Source organism: Canis aureus, chromosome 5, assembly GCF_053574225.1.
Source record: "Canis aureus isolate CA01 chromosome 5, VMU_Caureus_v.1.0, whole genome shotgun sequence".
Lineage (NCBI taxonomy): Eukaryota > Metazoa > Chordata > Mammalia > Carnivora > Canidae > Canis > Canis aureus.
In genome coordinates this window covers 70,130,565-70,146,535 of record NC_135615.1, presented here as the reverse complement: position 1 = coordinate 70,146,535, position 15,971 = coordinate 70,130,565, and the positions used below count along the sequence as shown (strand labels likewise).

The 15,971-nt window shown below is 53.9% G+C and overlaps 1 protein-coding gene across 22 annotated transcripts in view; it reads right to left on the bottom strand.

The window, feature by feature from the left end:
* Window positions 1–9,455: 9,455 nt before the first annotated feature.
* Window positions 9,456–15,971, bottom strand: part of SPOCD1 (SPOC domain containing 1) — a 76,950-nt gene continuing 70,434 nt past the window's right edge. For 20 of the 22 annotated variants that reach the window (XM_077898728.1, XM_077898716.1, XM_077898714.1 and 17 more), the window contains one exon: window positions 14,833–15,663. In XM_077898728.1, the coding sequence (XP_077754854.1) occupies window positions 14,999–15,663 (665 nt within the window). In that variant the 3' untranslated portion in view covers window positions 14,833–14,998. Of the gene's footprint in view, window positions 9,714–11,954; window positions 12,063–14,832; window positions 15,664–15,971 lie in introns of those variants that run through there. The other 2 variants (XM_077898731.1, XM_077898730.1) reach the window with 2 other exon arrangements.

Below are 15,971 nucleotides of genomic sequence, written 5' to 3'. Positions count from 1 at the left end.
AGGGACAACACCTTAGTGGGACCTTCCAGCCCTCCCAGGATCAGAATTTCCAAGGCACTTTCATCACATTTCAGATGGTTTCCTCACTGTAGACAGGTGACGTGGGCATCTGGTCCAGCTCCGCCACCGGCTCCCAGAGGGTTCTGCTCCCGACCTGTCCTCAGTTTCCCTATCTGTGAGATAAGCAGCACTTGCTGACTCTCCAAAGTTCCTTGGAACTGTGAGATGCTGCCATTTCTGTAATTTCTTATCTCAGCCCTGATGGCAACTTGGGGCCTCCTCTCTCAGAACATTTCCCCAGCCTCCTAGACCCCCCTGCTCCAGCGGCCCCCCACCGCCTCTGGCTCCCCAGGCTCCCTGATAAGGGGCCCAACTAATTACATTAGGATTTCATGCCAATTAGCAAACAATTACACGGGCAGATTGGTGCCTAATTTGGAGCAATAACGAAAGCTCCACTGGCCGAGGCAAGAATGCTGCAGACAAGACAGTTCACCCCGCCTGGCCCTCCTGGAGCCCCCGGAGGTGGGGCGCCGCCAGCTCTCCTCCACCCAGACCTGGGCCACAGTCTGCGGTCCTCCTTTAAAGGTCTTTAAGCGCTGTTTATGTTGAGGACATGGTCTGCCCAGGCCTCTGCTAAGAGAGGGTTTAGAGGAGGGCAAGGAAGGGTGGACAGGGGATCCCTGGGTGGCTCAGTGGTTTAGCGCTTGCCTTTGGCCCAGGGCGTGATCCTGGAGTCCTGGGATCGAGTCCCACATCAGGCTCCCTGCATGGAGCTTGCTTCTCCCTCTGCCTGTGTCTCTGCCTCTCTCTCTCTCTTTCAAATAAATAAATAAAATATATATATTAAAAAAAAAAGGAAGGGTGGACAGTGGGGAGTGGGGAGTAGAGGCGGATAGGGCCATCTTCCTTGAGGATGTTGGGAGGAACGGGGGACAGGAATTGAGTGGCTAAAGGCTTGGATGACTCAGTGGGTCATATGAGCTCAGGACCAATGGAAAAACCAGTTAGGCCAGAGCACAGGCTCATGTAGGGGGGTGGGAGGGCCGAGGCTGTAGAGGTGGGTAAGGCCGGCCAGGGAATGCCAATACAGAGAATTCAAGCATGCTCCTGGAGGCCACTGGGGGCTCCTGGTGGGAGAGGGAGACCATGCTGAGACCCATGCTGGGTCGTGACCTTGCTTGGGCCACCAGCAACCACCCAGGCCACCTATAGCCACCCTGGGGTCTCCTCTAACATCACTGGAACCCGCTGCCCTTGTCCATGACCACAGAGACTGTGGCTGTAGCTGCCAGCCCTGCCCCTCATCCCACATTTTCCCCAAGTGATCACCCTAAGGAATAAAACAAATCGGATTCCTCATCTGCTTAAACTTTCAATGGCTCCCCAGTGCTCTCAGGATAAGTTCAAGCACTCAACCTCAGCGTTCACTGCCTTTGAGCATCTGGCCCCTGAAGAACTCCCAACCAACCGCCCCCCTCCTTTCTGCCTCCACAGCTACCCACTGTCCTGGGAACTGGACTCTGATTCCTGATGGTGCCAGGCTCTCTCCCACCTCCCAGCCTTTGACTCTGCCGTTCCCTCTGCCTGGATTGCTGTCTCAACAACCCTTCCCTGTTACCAAACGCATCCTTCAAGGTCCCCTTCCTCTGCCTCCCAGATTCCTCCAGGAAGCACTAATTCTTCTCTCCTCTGGGCTCCTTTTGTCACCTTCTGTGGCACGGTTCACTCTGCATCAAAGCTGTTGGTATCAGCGTCTCCTGTCTCACTGGACTCGGAGCTGTTCACAGGTAGGGCCTGGAGCTGATTTACTCTGTGTCTCCTTCATACAGTACAGAAAGCAAATGAACAAAGAAGACAAAGGAATGAGATAAAAACAATTTTCCCCTGAGGATAGCAGGGAAACTGAGGCAGAGTCCCAGAGAAATATTCATGAATCTGGTGGACGCTTCATTTAGAAAGGAAAGCTGAATTCGCTTTCAGCCCTCTGTTCACTGGAGCCAAGCCCTGATCCCATCCCTCCAGGTTTTCTTCCTGAACAGTCTCCCAAAGCTCGGAGTACCTCCCTTCAACCTATTCTTACCCAGCTGTTTTCAGCTCTGCTTTCGACAAATGAGATCAAGAAAACCCCTACTAAGCTCAGGATACCAACCCCCCAAATAAAGGCAGCTCTTGTGAGGGCAGTGGCACAGCAAACTGAACTGCCGCATGAAGGCCTAGCGGCAGACTCAAGGAGGAACCTGCTGACCATCAGCGTACAGCCCCTAAAGTGATCTCTAAAGGAATGAGCAATGGGTAAGGGGTGGGGGGGGGGGAAGGTGGGGGGGGGGCTGGTGAAGCAGCGGCGCTTCAGCTTATCTAAAGGAGACCAAGCAGAGGCCAGGGATGGAATGCAGACCTTCCTGGAGGCAGGGGGATGACCTAGCTGACTTTCCCGGAGAGCTTCATTCTCACTTGGGGGGCTGCCACTCCATCTCAAGGCCCATCACTCACGTTAATTACCAAGAAAAAGCCGATTTCTCCTCATTTCCAGACTCGGAATGACAGTATCATTAGGCTTGTAATGTGCAGAGAAATTGTGTGTGTCTGTCTTGGAACATGTCCTGAGCCAGAGTGGGTGAGGGCACCCCCAGCTAGAGTTTGTCTCCAAGGCGTTCCCTGTGGCAGCGGGCCAACCTCAGGAAGAGATGCTGTGCCACCAGGGCAAAGGCCCTCTCCCTCTCTGTTTAGTGGCATCTGCCAGATGTAAACAAAACCAGCAATTCCCTGCTCAGAATTATACAAGGGCACAAACCCCCTTGTCTAAGCCAAACTTGAACTTAGGCCTCTGCCATCATGGCCCATCGCGGTCCTGTCCAGACCCTTTGCTCTGGGCTCCCTGCCCACCTCTGGACCACCAGGCTTCTGGGTACCATCTCATCTCTAGGAGTAGGGCGTTGACTCTTCCTGAACATTCCTTCCTCCCTCAGCAAAACCAATATCCTACACATGAACAGACCTCAAACAATAACCACTGCTCACAACCTTTTACACACCTCTTCACACTCTTCATCATGTTTAATCCTCACTCAAACCCACTTGACACATGAAGAAACTGAGACCCACACAAGTTAAGTGACTCGCCCAAGTTCACGTCTCAGAGCTAAGCTTGACCCCAGGTCTGCCCAATGTCAGAGCTTAGGTTGAAGACAGACTCTTCAATCCAATCCATGCAGCACTCTGGGAATGCATCCTCTGTCCCTGCTCCTGATAGAGGATTGGACCCAAACAAGCTCTGCCCTTAAGAGCCGAGGTTGGTGAGGGAGAGGCAGGATGTAAAAATATAATTATAGCTCAGTGTGTTCTGTGCATGACACAAAAGAGAAAATACAAAAGGTTTATCCTCACCAGTAATCAAAGACATGCAAATTAAAACAACAATGCAATGCAGTTTTACCTACTGAAATTAATACAGTTTTGTTTGTGTGTGTGTGTGTGTGTGTGTGTGTGTGTGTGTTTTAAAGACAGTACCAGTGTTGATGTGAACTGAAATCTGGGGCACTCTGAGACTCTGCTGATGGAGGAGTAAATTAGAACAACTTTTCTTGGGGATCCCTGGGTGGCGCAGCGGTTTGGCGTCTGCCTTTGGCCCAGGGCGCGATCCTGGAGACCTGGGATCGAATCCCACGTCGGGCTCCCGGTGCATGGAGCCTGTTTCTCCCCCTGCCTATGTCTCTGCCCCCCTCTCTCTCTCTCTCTCTCTCTCTCTCTCTCCCTCTGTATGACTATTATAAATAAATAAAATAAAAATTAAAAAAAAAGAACAACTTTTCTTACATTTTTTTTAAGTAGGCTCCATGCCCAACGTGGGGCTCAAACTCACAACCCTGAGATCAAGAGTCACGTGCTCTAGCCAGTCAGGCGCTCCATAGAACAACTTTTTTGGAAGGCCATCAGGCCATGCTGTCAAGAGTTTTAAAAACAGACCTCTTTGTCCTGTTAATCTACTTTTAGGAACTCAATCCAAGAAATAACCAAATACTGGAAAAGAACCATGCATAGGGATGCTTATTGCCATTATTTATAATTATGAAAAATCACAACCAACATAAATGTTTAGCAATAGAGGGTTGGTTCAATAAATGATGATATATCCATATACAAGAATATTACACAACCATTAAAAGTCACATTCTTTTTTTTTAAGATTTTATTTTATTCACATGAGACGAGAGAGAGAGGCAGAGACCCAGGCAGAGGGAGAAGCAAGCTCCCTGCAAAGAGCCCGATGTGGGACTTGATCCCACATGTCCTGAGCCAAAGGCAGACACTCAACCACTGAGCCATCCAGGCATCCCTAAAAGTCACATTCTTGAAGAACTTTTAATAGCCTGGGAAAACGGGCAGCCCCGGTGGCTCAGCGGTTTAGTGCTGCCTTCAGGGTGTGATCCTGGAGACCCTGGATCGAGTTCCTGCATGGAGCCTGCTCCTCCCTCTGCCTCTCTCTCTCTCTCTGTGTCTCTCATGAACAAATAAATAAAATCTTAAAAAAAAAATAACCTGGGAAAATGCTCAGTATATAATGATAAGTTAAATGAAGCTATACCTATAGGATGCTCTTAATTTTGTGAAAAAAATATTTAACCAATTCATTTAAAGAAAGTCTGGCAGGAAATAAGCCAGGAGCTAATCTGAGGGGATTGTGGGTAATTTTTTGTTTCAATTGGTACTTTTTTGTTTCTTATAAATCTCCAAATCTGTGGGGAGAAGTAAAAAAATACATGCAATGGGTGCCAGGCGGTGTTGGGGGGCAGCCCAGGAGGTCATGGGAGCACAGACGCTCCTAACTTCAGTCAGGGAAGGGTTCCTGGTAGAGGTGGTGCTTGTGCTGTGTCTCAGAACTCATAATCTTTATCCAAAGAGAAGACGACTGGTTCCAGCTTGGGAAATCACATGCAAAAACACAGAGGCAAGGAAGATCCTGATCTCTTCTGGAAGCTCTTAGTTGCTTGTGCGGCTGAGTGAAGGGGGCACAGGTAAACCCAGGCCGAGAGCAGAGACCAGACCAAGGAAGGCGTAGAAGACCAGGCTGAGAACAAAGTCAGTCGACGGTCCCAAGCAGGGGGTGTCACAGGATCCAAGTTGTGTTGTGGAAGGATCGTCATTGTGGCCACAGAATGGAGGTGAAGAGAGGGGCATGGGAGGGCGAGGCTCAACCTGGCACCGAAGGCAGGGAACGCTGAGAGGAGGCTGTTTCAGTGCCTGGGTGAGGGAGGGGGTTGGCCTGGGCTGCTCGAGGGTGGCAGAGAGGAAGAGAGGAGGGGCAAGCTGCAGCAGTGATGATGACATCTGACAGGACTTGGTGATTAATTGGAGAGGGGAGGCCGAGTGGGGGAGGGGAGGCTCTGCCTCTGACAGTGGCTAGAGCACACACACGTGCACACACTCAGAAATTTAGATCACACATCATCAGGAGTGACTTCCCCCCTCCATTTCCCCCAAGAGGCAGTTTTGGATCTTATTTTATATTTAGCTGCTGACCCTGGAAGAGGCTGACATTGGCCAGGTCGCCACACCTGACCTATGGCTCACCTGGGCATGCCTGTGCCTCCGTGCTCCCAGCCTGCATCCCCAGGGAGTGGGGGTGGGCAGGATTAAGGGAAAGCCCACAGGGAGTGGGCGGGGGGGGGGCGGGTGTGGGCAGGAGCAGATATAAAAGGCCACAGCTAGATCTTCCGCAGGGACCTAATACACGCTGTCACACACATGGACCTGGATTCACAAAGAGAGAGGACAGTCACCCACGGGGACGCTGAGAGTCAAGTCACAGGCAGAGAAGCACACAGAGCCAGCCTGACGCAGGCTGTTAGCCACAGGCCTGTCACACACAGTCACACCCCCACCATCAGACAGCCTCCGACACAGCCCCAGACAGGTCTCACACTCAGCCCATTGTGCTCAGCTGGAGCCCCAGGTCCTCCGGCTGCTCCACCCCCAGCCCCACACGGCTCCTCCCTTCCCCAGGAGGACGGAAGGAGGGCTGGCAGAGGGGCCAGCAGAGGGGACTGGCACAGGGACCCGCAGCCAAACGGGGCAGCAGCCGGGAGGGAGGCCTCTGAGAAGGGGTTGCCAAGGCAACAGGCTCCGCAGAACCAACCAGGAGCTTAGATTCTTGACTCTTATTTTTAGAAGTTGGGCCTGGGCTGCTTGGGCCGGCCAGCAGCCCGGCTCGGCTCCCTTGGGCGGTGCCTGAAGACATCATACAGCGACACCAGCCTCAGCCCCCCGGGGGGCTCCCGGTAGCCACTACCCATGCCAGGGCTTCTCCCACACACCCCAGCCTCCTTCCCCAGGTCATGCCTTGGGTTGGATCTTCTACTCCCTTCTGTCTTCACACAGACCTGGGGTCCTGCCCGCAGTACCCTCTAACCTCCAGGCCCCAGGAATGGGGGACACAGCCTACCCACCCCCACTGCAGTCTGTTGATATCTGTGGCTTAATTTACAGTGTGTTGGGGGAAGAAGCAAAGGGTGGACCTTGGCCAGATTTGTGAAGTGGTATATGTGAGACTTGTGTGTGAATCAGTGTATGTGTGCATTTTAGGGGTGACTCTCGCATCAGCTCTGAGTGCTTGTGCATGTGCGCGTGTGTATGTGTGTGTGTGTGAGAGAGGGAGAGAGAGAGAGAGAGAATTCTCCCTTCCACAGGGGGAAAACAGAGTTCTCCCTCTCTCCCAACTCCACTCACCACCCTTACCCCTAACCTCCACCCCTGCGTGGATCTCTTAAAAATAGGGGGAAAGCAGAGATCTCAAGCTGGAACCATGGTAGAGAACCTGGGTCTGGGTGTCCCTCCTTGGCTGGACACTCCCTGTGTCTGAACAGGTAGCTCCTGAGCTGGGCCGAAGAGTGGTGGTGAGGGCAGGGAGGGACCCGATAGATCCATCCAGGTGGACGGAGCCTGGAAAAAGAGGGGGTTGGGGACAGCGTGCTCCAGTGAGCTGACTTTATGGTGACTCCTCCAGCTGCTGGGGATTTCTCTGTTAATCTGGGACTGCTCTGTTTGCATCTCATTTGCCTATATTTGCATAACAAGGGTCTGGCTGGCACCAGAGATCGAAATTCCTAGCCTGAGTAATTGTGTGAAAAAGCCTCCGGAGATGGAGCAATAATTTGGGGGCCAGGGAAACAGAGGCTGGGAGCTGGATGCATTGATGTTGCTGGCCCTTCCTTAATGCCTCCATTTCTCCCCTAATGCCAGTGTAGGAAGGGTGGGGATGTCACTGGGAATGCGGTTGGAGGGATAAAAGGATTGAGAGCCGGTCGCCTTTGAGAACCCTAGGCTCCCACATGGGGCTGGGCACAGAGCAATCCCCTCGGTGGAAATGGCCTGAGTTTGGTAGGAGCAGAACTGACAGTGGGGGTGGGGAGGTTCCACTTGGCTAGTTCTGCCCCCACCCCCTCCCCGGCAGCCCCCTGGCAGACTCAGCACCCGCAAGTCTAGTTAAGAGCTGGCTCAAATCAGAGTTCTGGGATGGTCTCCTGGATCTGCCACTTACCAGTTCCAACAGTCTCAGATCTGGGCAACAAATGCCCCTGCCCTAGGCCCTCCTCTGCACGGAATGAAGAATTTCAAGGCTCACAGGCTCACAGGCCCACAGGGTGATGCTCACCTGGAGCTCCAGCCCCCCTTTAGGGCACACCCCAACCCCGCACCCCAGAATTCCCTGCCCCAACAGCCCTAATTCAGCTGCCAAGGGCCCAGGTAGCCTCTTTCCCACATCCCTTCTCAAGCTCCGATGGGTGGCAGAAGGGTGGCTAGATCCCAGGAGTGTGGAGCAAGCAGGGACTCCAGTGCTGGGGTATCCATAGGTCTGCATACGAAGCCCCTCACACTGCTGCCTGGAGCCCCGGGGTGAAGAGGAGAGGGATGGGTGGAGGTCTAGAGGTCTCCTGTTGTACTCTTGCCCTAGGCTTTTTAAACCTTTGGGGTGGCTCTGATAAGCTGTTTGATTTTGGGCAAGTTACTTAACCTCCCTATGCCCCCAAGTGGGGTTAATAATAGTACCTGCCTCATGCAGTTGTTAGGAGGAAGAACTGAGTTAATTCATGTAAAGCACTTAGAGCGGCGGTGCCTGGCACAGAGAAAGGGCTTGTAAGTGTTCGCTATTATTGTCTATATTATCCTGGGATTTGGCTTTTTTCCCTCCAGCTGCAGAAGCAGCACCTTTTCTTTCACTCTGAGAGATGGAGGAAGAAGTAGGGGATGGGGACATTGCTTCCACTCCCCCCATCATCCCTCGGAGCACAGCCTCCCCCTTTGTTTCCCTCCCCAGCTACACACCCCCACGCCAGGCTGCCAGGCTGCCAGATGCCAGGACAGCGAGGCCACTGGACTGGTTATAATGGTTTGTTTAATGTCCTTATTGGTTGAATGAACGAGTGAACAAATGAATGAATGAAAAACAAAAATCGAATGACCAAAAGTCAAACAGAAGGCTGGATTCACTGATAGAAGGACAGGCCTACAGCGGATGTTTTGGCTTTGGGGACCCACTGATCTGTTTCATATTGCTTTCATTCCACAGTAGGAGGTGGAGGGGGTTAGGGGCCTGGCCAGGCTTTCTGCAAACTCAGCCCTGGCCTTGGTGAGTGGCTCATGCATGGGGAGGGGAGAGCCGTGCCTGTGGGGGCTGGGGGGTGGTGGTGTCTGCCTGTGTCTGGGTCCCTGTGTGTCCTGTGGAAGCCTGAGTGTGTGGGGGTGACTCTGTATGAATCCGTGCATCTCTGTGTCTGTGTGTCCTGGCTTAGAAGCTCCTCCCTGCTCAATAATGAAAGGCCCTGGGGTAAGCCTCCTTTGGGTGTGGGGTGTGGAGGGTACTGGCAAGCTTCATTACTTCTTTATTTCCACCCATGCCCCGCTCTGGCAGAGCCAGGCCTCCGTGTACCAGCCTGTCAGCTGGCGGGTTAGCAGTGATAGAGAGCTCTCCTGGGGCCTGGCAGCCTCTACCATCTGGCCAGGCTGGTATTAGGTGGGTGGGGGGACCTGTCGTAGGACGCCCCTCTGGGCTCTCAGGCTTGGCACTGGGCTCATCCCAGAGAGTAATGGGTGTAGGGGCATGTGGGAGTGCAGGTGTGTGTGAGCACTGCTGCACGTGTGCCTATATGTGTGTGATTTTGGGTATGGCAAGAGTGTGCATGGGTGGCCGGGTCTGGGTGTGACTATGAGTGGAGTTTTATGTTTGTATTCATGACTATGTTTGTGTGTCCCAATGACTAGATCCTCATGGTCTGGGGTTTCTGTGTATGACGACCTATGTCACAGACAAGGGGCCAAGTGTTTGGGTTTTGGCTCTGTACGTTTTCCATGGGATGCTCCCAGACACAGGTAGGAGATAGAAAGGTGTGCATTCTCAGCTTCAATCGGGAGAAATTAACCTCCAGATCCATTTCTTTATTTTCTTTTTAAGATTTTATTTATGTATTCATGAGAGACACACAGAGAGAGAGAGGCAGAGACACAGGCAGAGAGAGAAGCGGGCTCTCTGCGGAGACCTCGATGTGGGACTCGATCCTGGGACTCCAGGATCACACCTGGGCCAGAGGCAGTCACTCAACTGCTGAGCCACGCAGGCGTCCCTCCAGGTCCATTTCTTTAGAGATTGTTCTCATTTCTCTCCCTCTGCCTGGGTGAGGCCCAGTAGTGCCGAGTCCCACTAGAGGGGCTGGAAGTTCCTGTGAAGAAAACCACATTGCCCCAGGAGCCCTAGGACCTTGTTCCCTAGAGGCAGGCCCTGGTTTCAGGCACCGTCAGAACCCCCAGGCTCCCTGGGGAGCTCCTGCAGTGACTCTCGTCACCTGCCGCAACACAGATGGGACACACATAAAGCCACTCTGAAGTAGTCACACAATTATCCAGTCATGAGCGCTGGCACAGTATCACACATGAACCAGAAACCCACACAGTAGTCACAGATCCACTGGACACGAGAACATGTGCACACACCCATGCACACATCTTGACATACAAACATTCATATGGGCACACAGATGTAAGGCACATGCCTGTTTACACACAGGAACATGCCTATGAGTGGGAGGACACACATGCTTAGAGTTACATGCATGCAGACATGCTTGCTTGTGTGTTCACACACATTCTGTCCCTTCTCACCCTGGTTTCTAGTTCTTAGTCCAATACCCTGCTGCAGCTCTCTATGGATGACCCTTTGCAAGGCGGGCAAAGAAGGTCAAGTGCCACGTGCATATGGGACCCCAAGAGGAGATAACTGTGTCCCTGTCTGTATACACTCCACTGTATGTCTCATAGTCTATGGGGTTCTAGCTCTGTGTAAAATAGGGAAATGTCTCTATGTGACACTGTGGATATTTTTCTGGATCTATGTGTATTTCCGGCAGGACTTGTATCTCTGTGTATACATTTTTGTAAGTGTGGATGACAGTGGGAAATGTGTGTATTCTGTGACTGGATCTTGTGGACCATCGCTCCACAAATGTATGTCTGTATATGTCCGTGCATGTGTTTGCACATATGTGTATTCCTCATATGTATATGGCTCTAGGGTCTGGAGTCCACAGGAGGGCCGGGTGGCTCCCCTCCCTACAGAGGCTATGGCCTGGGGTGGGGCTGGGCCGGACTGGACTGAATCCCTCAGCCATTGACAGTTGTATTTACAGAGCTCCGAGGAGGACGTAATTGCTTCTATTAATCTTTCTCTGGTTGTTAATTGCTCACTTATCGGGTTGTGTATTATGCCGACTGTTGCTCTTAATTCGCCTCCGTAGCTGCAGGTGTTTGCTGCCTTATTAACTGTTAATCGGCGCGGCTAGGGATGGAGACTTAATTGGCCCCCAGAGTGGGACACAAGCAGGCCAGCCGGGCACTGACAGGCTCTTAGCCTGTCCCTGGAACCCTTACCTGTGGAGTGCAGGTGGCTACAAGGGAAGGAGTTGGCCCACTGCCATCCACAGGCAGACAGCAGTCTGGCATACAGCGGTCAGAGTGACAACTGTAGGGTATAGCCTTCATGTAATCCCGACCTCCAAAAAGCCAACCAACCAATCAGAATCCAGCTCCTATACTCCCTCTCCATCACCAACAAACTTTGTCTACCCAGGAGAGGAGCCAACCTCATTTATCTTAATTATCTGAACCTAATTGAGAACTAAGAGACCAACACAGAGTGGAGCTGGTTCTCCTCCTTGAACACCTCCTCTGCCTCCCCTCTGACCCTAGCAGTCAAGGCTAAGGTTACAGAGACTCTGGGGAAAAGGAAGGCAAGAAGGCCAGAGCCGGAAGGGGTGATGTTAGACCCAGGAAGGCCTTTCCAGCTTTTGAAGAGGCTATACAGACAACTGGAGTCCAGACAAGAGCAAGAAATTCCAAGAGGAGATCTGCTACTCCCTAGCAGGGGTGCACCCAGTCCTGCTGAGCCTCTGCTTCCGTATCCCCAATGACAGAAAACTCACTGCCTTCATGGCACTGCTACACAGCTCCCGCGGTGACAGGGTTCTTCACCCGGAGCTGACCTCTGCCCTTTTTCCCCATGTCTCAGCAGAGGAAACCCAGTTGTCCACAGTGTGGGGACACTGAGGCCCAGAAAGGACAAGGGTGTGGTCCTAGGGTTCCCCCCCCCCACCCCGTCCTCTCTGATAAAGACTCAAATATTTGGCTCTCGAAGCAAAGTTTCTGTCCTTAGCCTATGGCCAGACCCTACTCCACCCCAGACATCCAGTCCTGGGAGGACTTTCTTGGTCATCACCCCCCTAGCTCTGGTTTTTAAGCCTCTTAAGCTCAGCTGCCACTGCGGCAGAGGTCTTGGCTCCAGCACCTTTGAGACAGAAATGCAAGGTTTCTGGAAGCAGATGATCCCTGAGAGGGAAAGGGGTAGAAGGACGTGCATGAGTGTGTAGTGGTGATGATGGGTGGGTGATGGAGCTCCATGCTTCACCAACCTAGCCTCCAGCCTCCAAGGACAAACAGGCAAACCAGTAGTCCTCATCCTGTGCCTTGAATCCTGACATCTGGAAACTCTTCCTGGTGTTTAGTTGTCAAGTCTTGAGCTGCGAAGGAAGTTGATTTGCTTTGGTTGGGTCCTGAGAGGAGCTGGATTCTATGGAGGGTGGGCAGAAGCTAGCCTAAGTGCCTGCTGTGTGCCAGAAGCAGCATAAGTGAATATAAAAGTGACATCTCATTGAATCCTCACATCACCTGATGAATTAGGAAGTTGATTTGCTTTGGTTGGGTCCTGAGAGGAGCTGGATTCTATGGAGGGAGAGTAGAAGCTAGCCTAAGTGCCTGCTGTGTGCCAGAAGCAGCGTTAAGTGTATACAAAAGTGACATCTCATCGAATCCTCACATCACCTGATGAATTCAGATTTACAAAGAAGGAAACTGAGCCACAGAGAGGGGAACTAAACTTGCCCACGGCCACAAAGACAGCAAAGGGCAGAACTGGGATTCTAACCAGGCCTGGTATTGCCTGGGGGTGCTGGGCAAGGTCTTTGGTCAAGGGTACCTGGGCCAGTTCATCCTAATGGTTCCATGGCGGGTAGGGCCAGAACCCGAGGTCACTATTACAGTTCACCCACCCACCCCAATTCTAGGAACATTAACAAGCAAGACACTCACGCATGCGCGGCCCATGTGCCCCTCAGGCGGGATGAGAGAGAAGCAAAGGGAACCGTCCAGGGATAGTTGCCCGAACAAGTTCCGGCCCCGCCTCTATGCTAATGACATGCAGATATATGTAAATGTCTACACGCCGCCGCTCAAAACCTTTGGGAGAAATGGGATGACACAGGAGCGGTTGCTATGGAAACCCAAATGCGACACCCCCGCCCCCTCTACCGCTCCAGCAAGCGCATAGACACGTGCACAAAGGCCCCGGGTTCCCGGCTCCAGAGCCCAGAGGATCCCGTCTCGGAGGGTGTGCCCCGGAAGGCCCCTCGGAGACGGCGTCCAGCCCAGGGCAGCTGAGGCCCGAAGAGAGTCGCAAGAAAGCAGCTTCGAGGGGCGCCTGCCCCTGAAGCCGAGGGGAGCTGGGTGCCTCTCCAGTCCCTGGGGACTGCTACTCGGGCCTAGCAACGTGAGCCCCGCCCAGCGTTGCTTAGCAACGTCCCCCGAGCCCAGCAACCGCCGGCCACGCCCCCTAGCAACAGCTCGCCTAATCCTTGCTCCCGGCCTCTGCCACCGGAAAGCCGCGGAAAGGGGCTTGCGGCCTGGGGCCCAGACGTGGGTGGAGGTCCTGCCGTCCGCCCCGGCCCCAAGCACGCCGCAGGGTTTCGCGGTCCGCCTCTAGCCCTGTTCGCGGGCCGAGGTGCTAGAAGGCCGTCATCGCCCCCATTTGCAAGGTGGGGGGGGAACCAAAGCTCCCAAAGGAAGTCCCGTCCCGGCCGAGAGTCCAGAGCCTGTTCTATCCCGTGTGCCCCGAGAAGGCAGCACACGCTCTCCTGTCTCCCTGCGGGGGAGCCCTAGGCCTGGGAAGAAGGGGTGCGCAGCCGTCTAACCCTCGACCTGCCCCAACTGCATGACCCAAGCCGCCGACTCAGATCAAGCTGCAGGTTGCATAGTAATTTGTGTCATTTACATATAGCACGGACGCTGTGGCGCTCACCAGCCCGTCGGAGCCGGTAGTTACCGAAGGAGCCCCGACCCCTCCCCTGGTTCACTAGTCCAGACCTCCCTCCGCGTCCTCTCCTGCCCCGCACCACACCCCGGCCCCTCTTCCCGTCCCTCCGGCTTAAGTTCCAAACCTCTCCCCGCCCCCAGCTCGTCCTCCCATCCCGCCCAGCCCCGACCTCCATCCCTAGGCCGAGGGCCCCCTCTGCTGTCAGCCGCGGGTAGGGCAACAGCAGAGCTCATGGGGCAGAGAAGAGGGATTCCCCAAAACCGACTCCCCATCCTTCCCAGCCCGGCACCGTCCAGAGCGAGGCTGGTGCAAGGGTACACTTCCAGAGGGATGGACAGGGTACACCCCTTTAGGACAGGGGATGGGGGCTAGAAGGAGGGAGGGGGTCCTGCCAGAAGAAGTTCTCTCCTGTGAGCCAGGCCCTGCCTCTTCCCACTGGGTTAGGGAGCCAGGGGGCAGCTAGTTTCCAGGTGGGTCCCCAGACTCAGTTCTCCCGAGGTCCACTCCACACTGAAATGTTTTACAACTGTAGCTGCTGTTAGGAGCTCACTCCAGGCCCCAGGCAAAGCAGCACCATCCAGCCCTAACAGCAGCTTCCAACCCCACACCGTGAATGCCCACCCTGTCCCAGGCAAGACCCTTGGGTTTCTCCTGTACCAGTCTCTGGGAGCTAGCAAGGGATACAGAGAAGAGTGGTTCCATGTAGATCTCCCAACTTACTCGACAGAGACCCACACATAGACATGCAAGCAGACATAACATACATGCAGATGCACACCCATGCTCACGGATGCACACAGACACAGAGACGCGTGGGAAATATGGTGGTACCCAACTATCCAAATGAGAAAAATCTTGGTAATGGAAAAAAATCATTTTTGGTAACTGAAAGCTTTAAAAACCATTGCAACTTGCTCTTTTTCTCCCTAACAATCTCTAGGTGTCTGTGCCCCCCTGCAAAAACCTCACTTCTGTCCCCCCCACCCTGGTCTTGCCCTCTCTCCCATTGTTTCTTCCTCCTAGTTCAGAATACTTGCAGAATACTTGCAGAATGGCCCTGGGGCACAGTGATGGTTCTAGATCTCAAGACAAGCACCTGGCACGGCTGCCCTTCATTCCCAGCCCTTTAGCTCTGCTACATCTGTGCACAGAAACTCACAGACAATACCTACCCCGACCCACACCTGCCAGCAGATGCAGTCTCACCTTTGCCAAACTCTTTATTGAACCAAAAATCAACACCAAGCAGAACGCAGAACAGGAAATTCAAACAGCTAACCCTCCCCTGCCTGCCCACTCCCTCTGGAACAGCCCAGGACTCAGTACTGGGGAGGGAATCAATGCCTCTCTTCTGGTGGGTAATGAGGTTCAGGTCTCTCTGGGGAAGGTACACTCAGAGCCAGCCCCATCTGAAGGACCCAAAGAGTCAGGAGTCTGGCCAGGGGGTTCTGGGGCTGCAGGGGGCTGGCAATGTAGGCCAAGATTTCCAGGGGCTGTAGGGGGCTGGGCAGGGGTTGCAGGATGGAACCCCTGGCCAGGGGATATCAACGAGGCTTGGAGCCGGTAGCTCATGGACACCAGGGATTCAAGATGCTGGAGCAGGGCCCAGTGGGGACATGAGGCCCTGTGGAGGTGGTGGCCACGGCCAAATGGTGCTGCTGAATAGGGATGCCAGGACTGGCACGGGCCTGGTTTGGGGGGCCACTGCCCTCTCCCAGGACTTTGCCAGGTTCCAGGCTCTCCCCACACTCTCCCCCTGCCTCTGGGGGGCCTCGGCCAAGCACAAATTCCCCTTGGAGCCAGGCTGCTATTGCCCTGGCTCTGCTGCAGAGCAGGCCTTGGGGGAGGAGAGCCCTTCGGGGCCACATTGGGACTCCTGTCCTCCGGCTGATGGCGTCTCCTCTCCACTTTTCTGTTGAAGGAGGTCATCTTTTGAACCTTCTCCCACAAAGGGCTGGACTCTGCTGTGTCTAGAAGCCCTGCCTTGGGGAGCAGTACAGCTAACACCAGACTTGAGTGAGTGGCTTCCAGGCCTGGGGAAAGAGGGAGCGGAGAGTCCAAAGGCCAGGTAGGAGAGAACATACAGTCCCAAGAAGCTACATGGTGGCTGCAGCAGGAGGTCTACAGATTAGGCCCCAGGAAGGGCTCTCCAGCAAGGAGATGGGGGCCCATGAGATGCTGGAAACAGTAAGGAGGAGGGGGAGGTCGTCTCGGTTGAGTTACTTCCAGCAGGAGAATGACTCCCCTGACTGAAGGTGGGGAACAGATGGCTGGACCTCAGGACCATATGGGTTCAGAGTCTACGGCATTGTCTCCAAGACAGGCAGCTCAGAACGGCCAA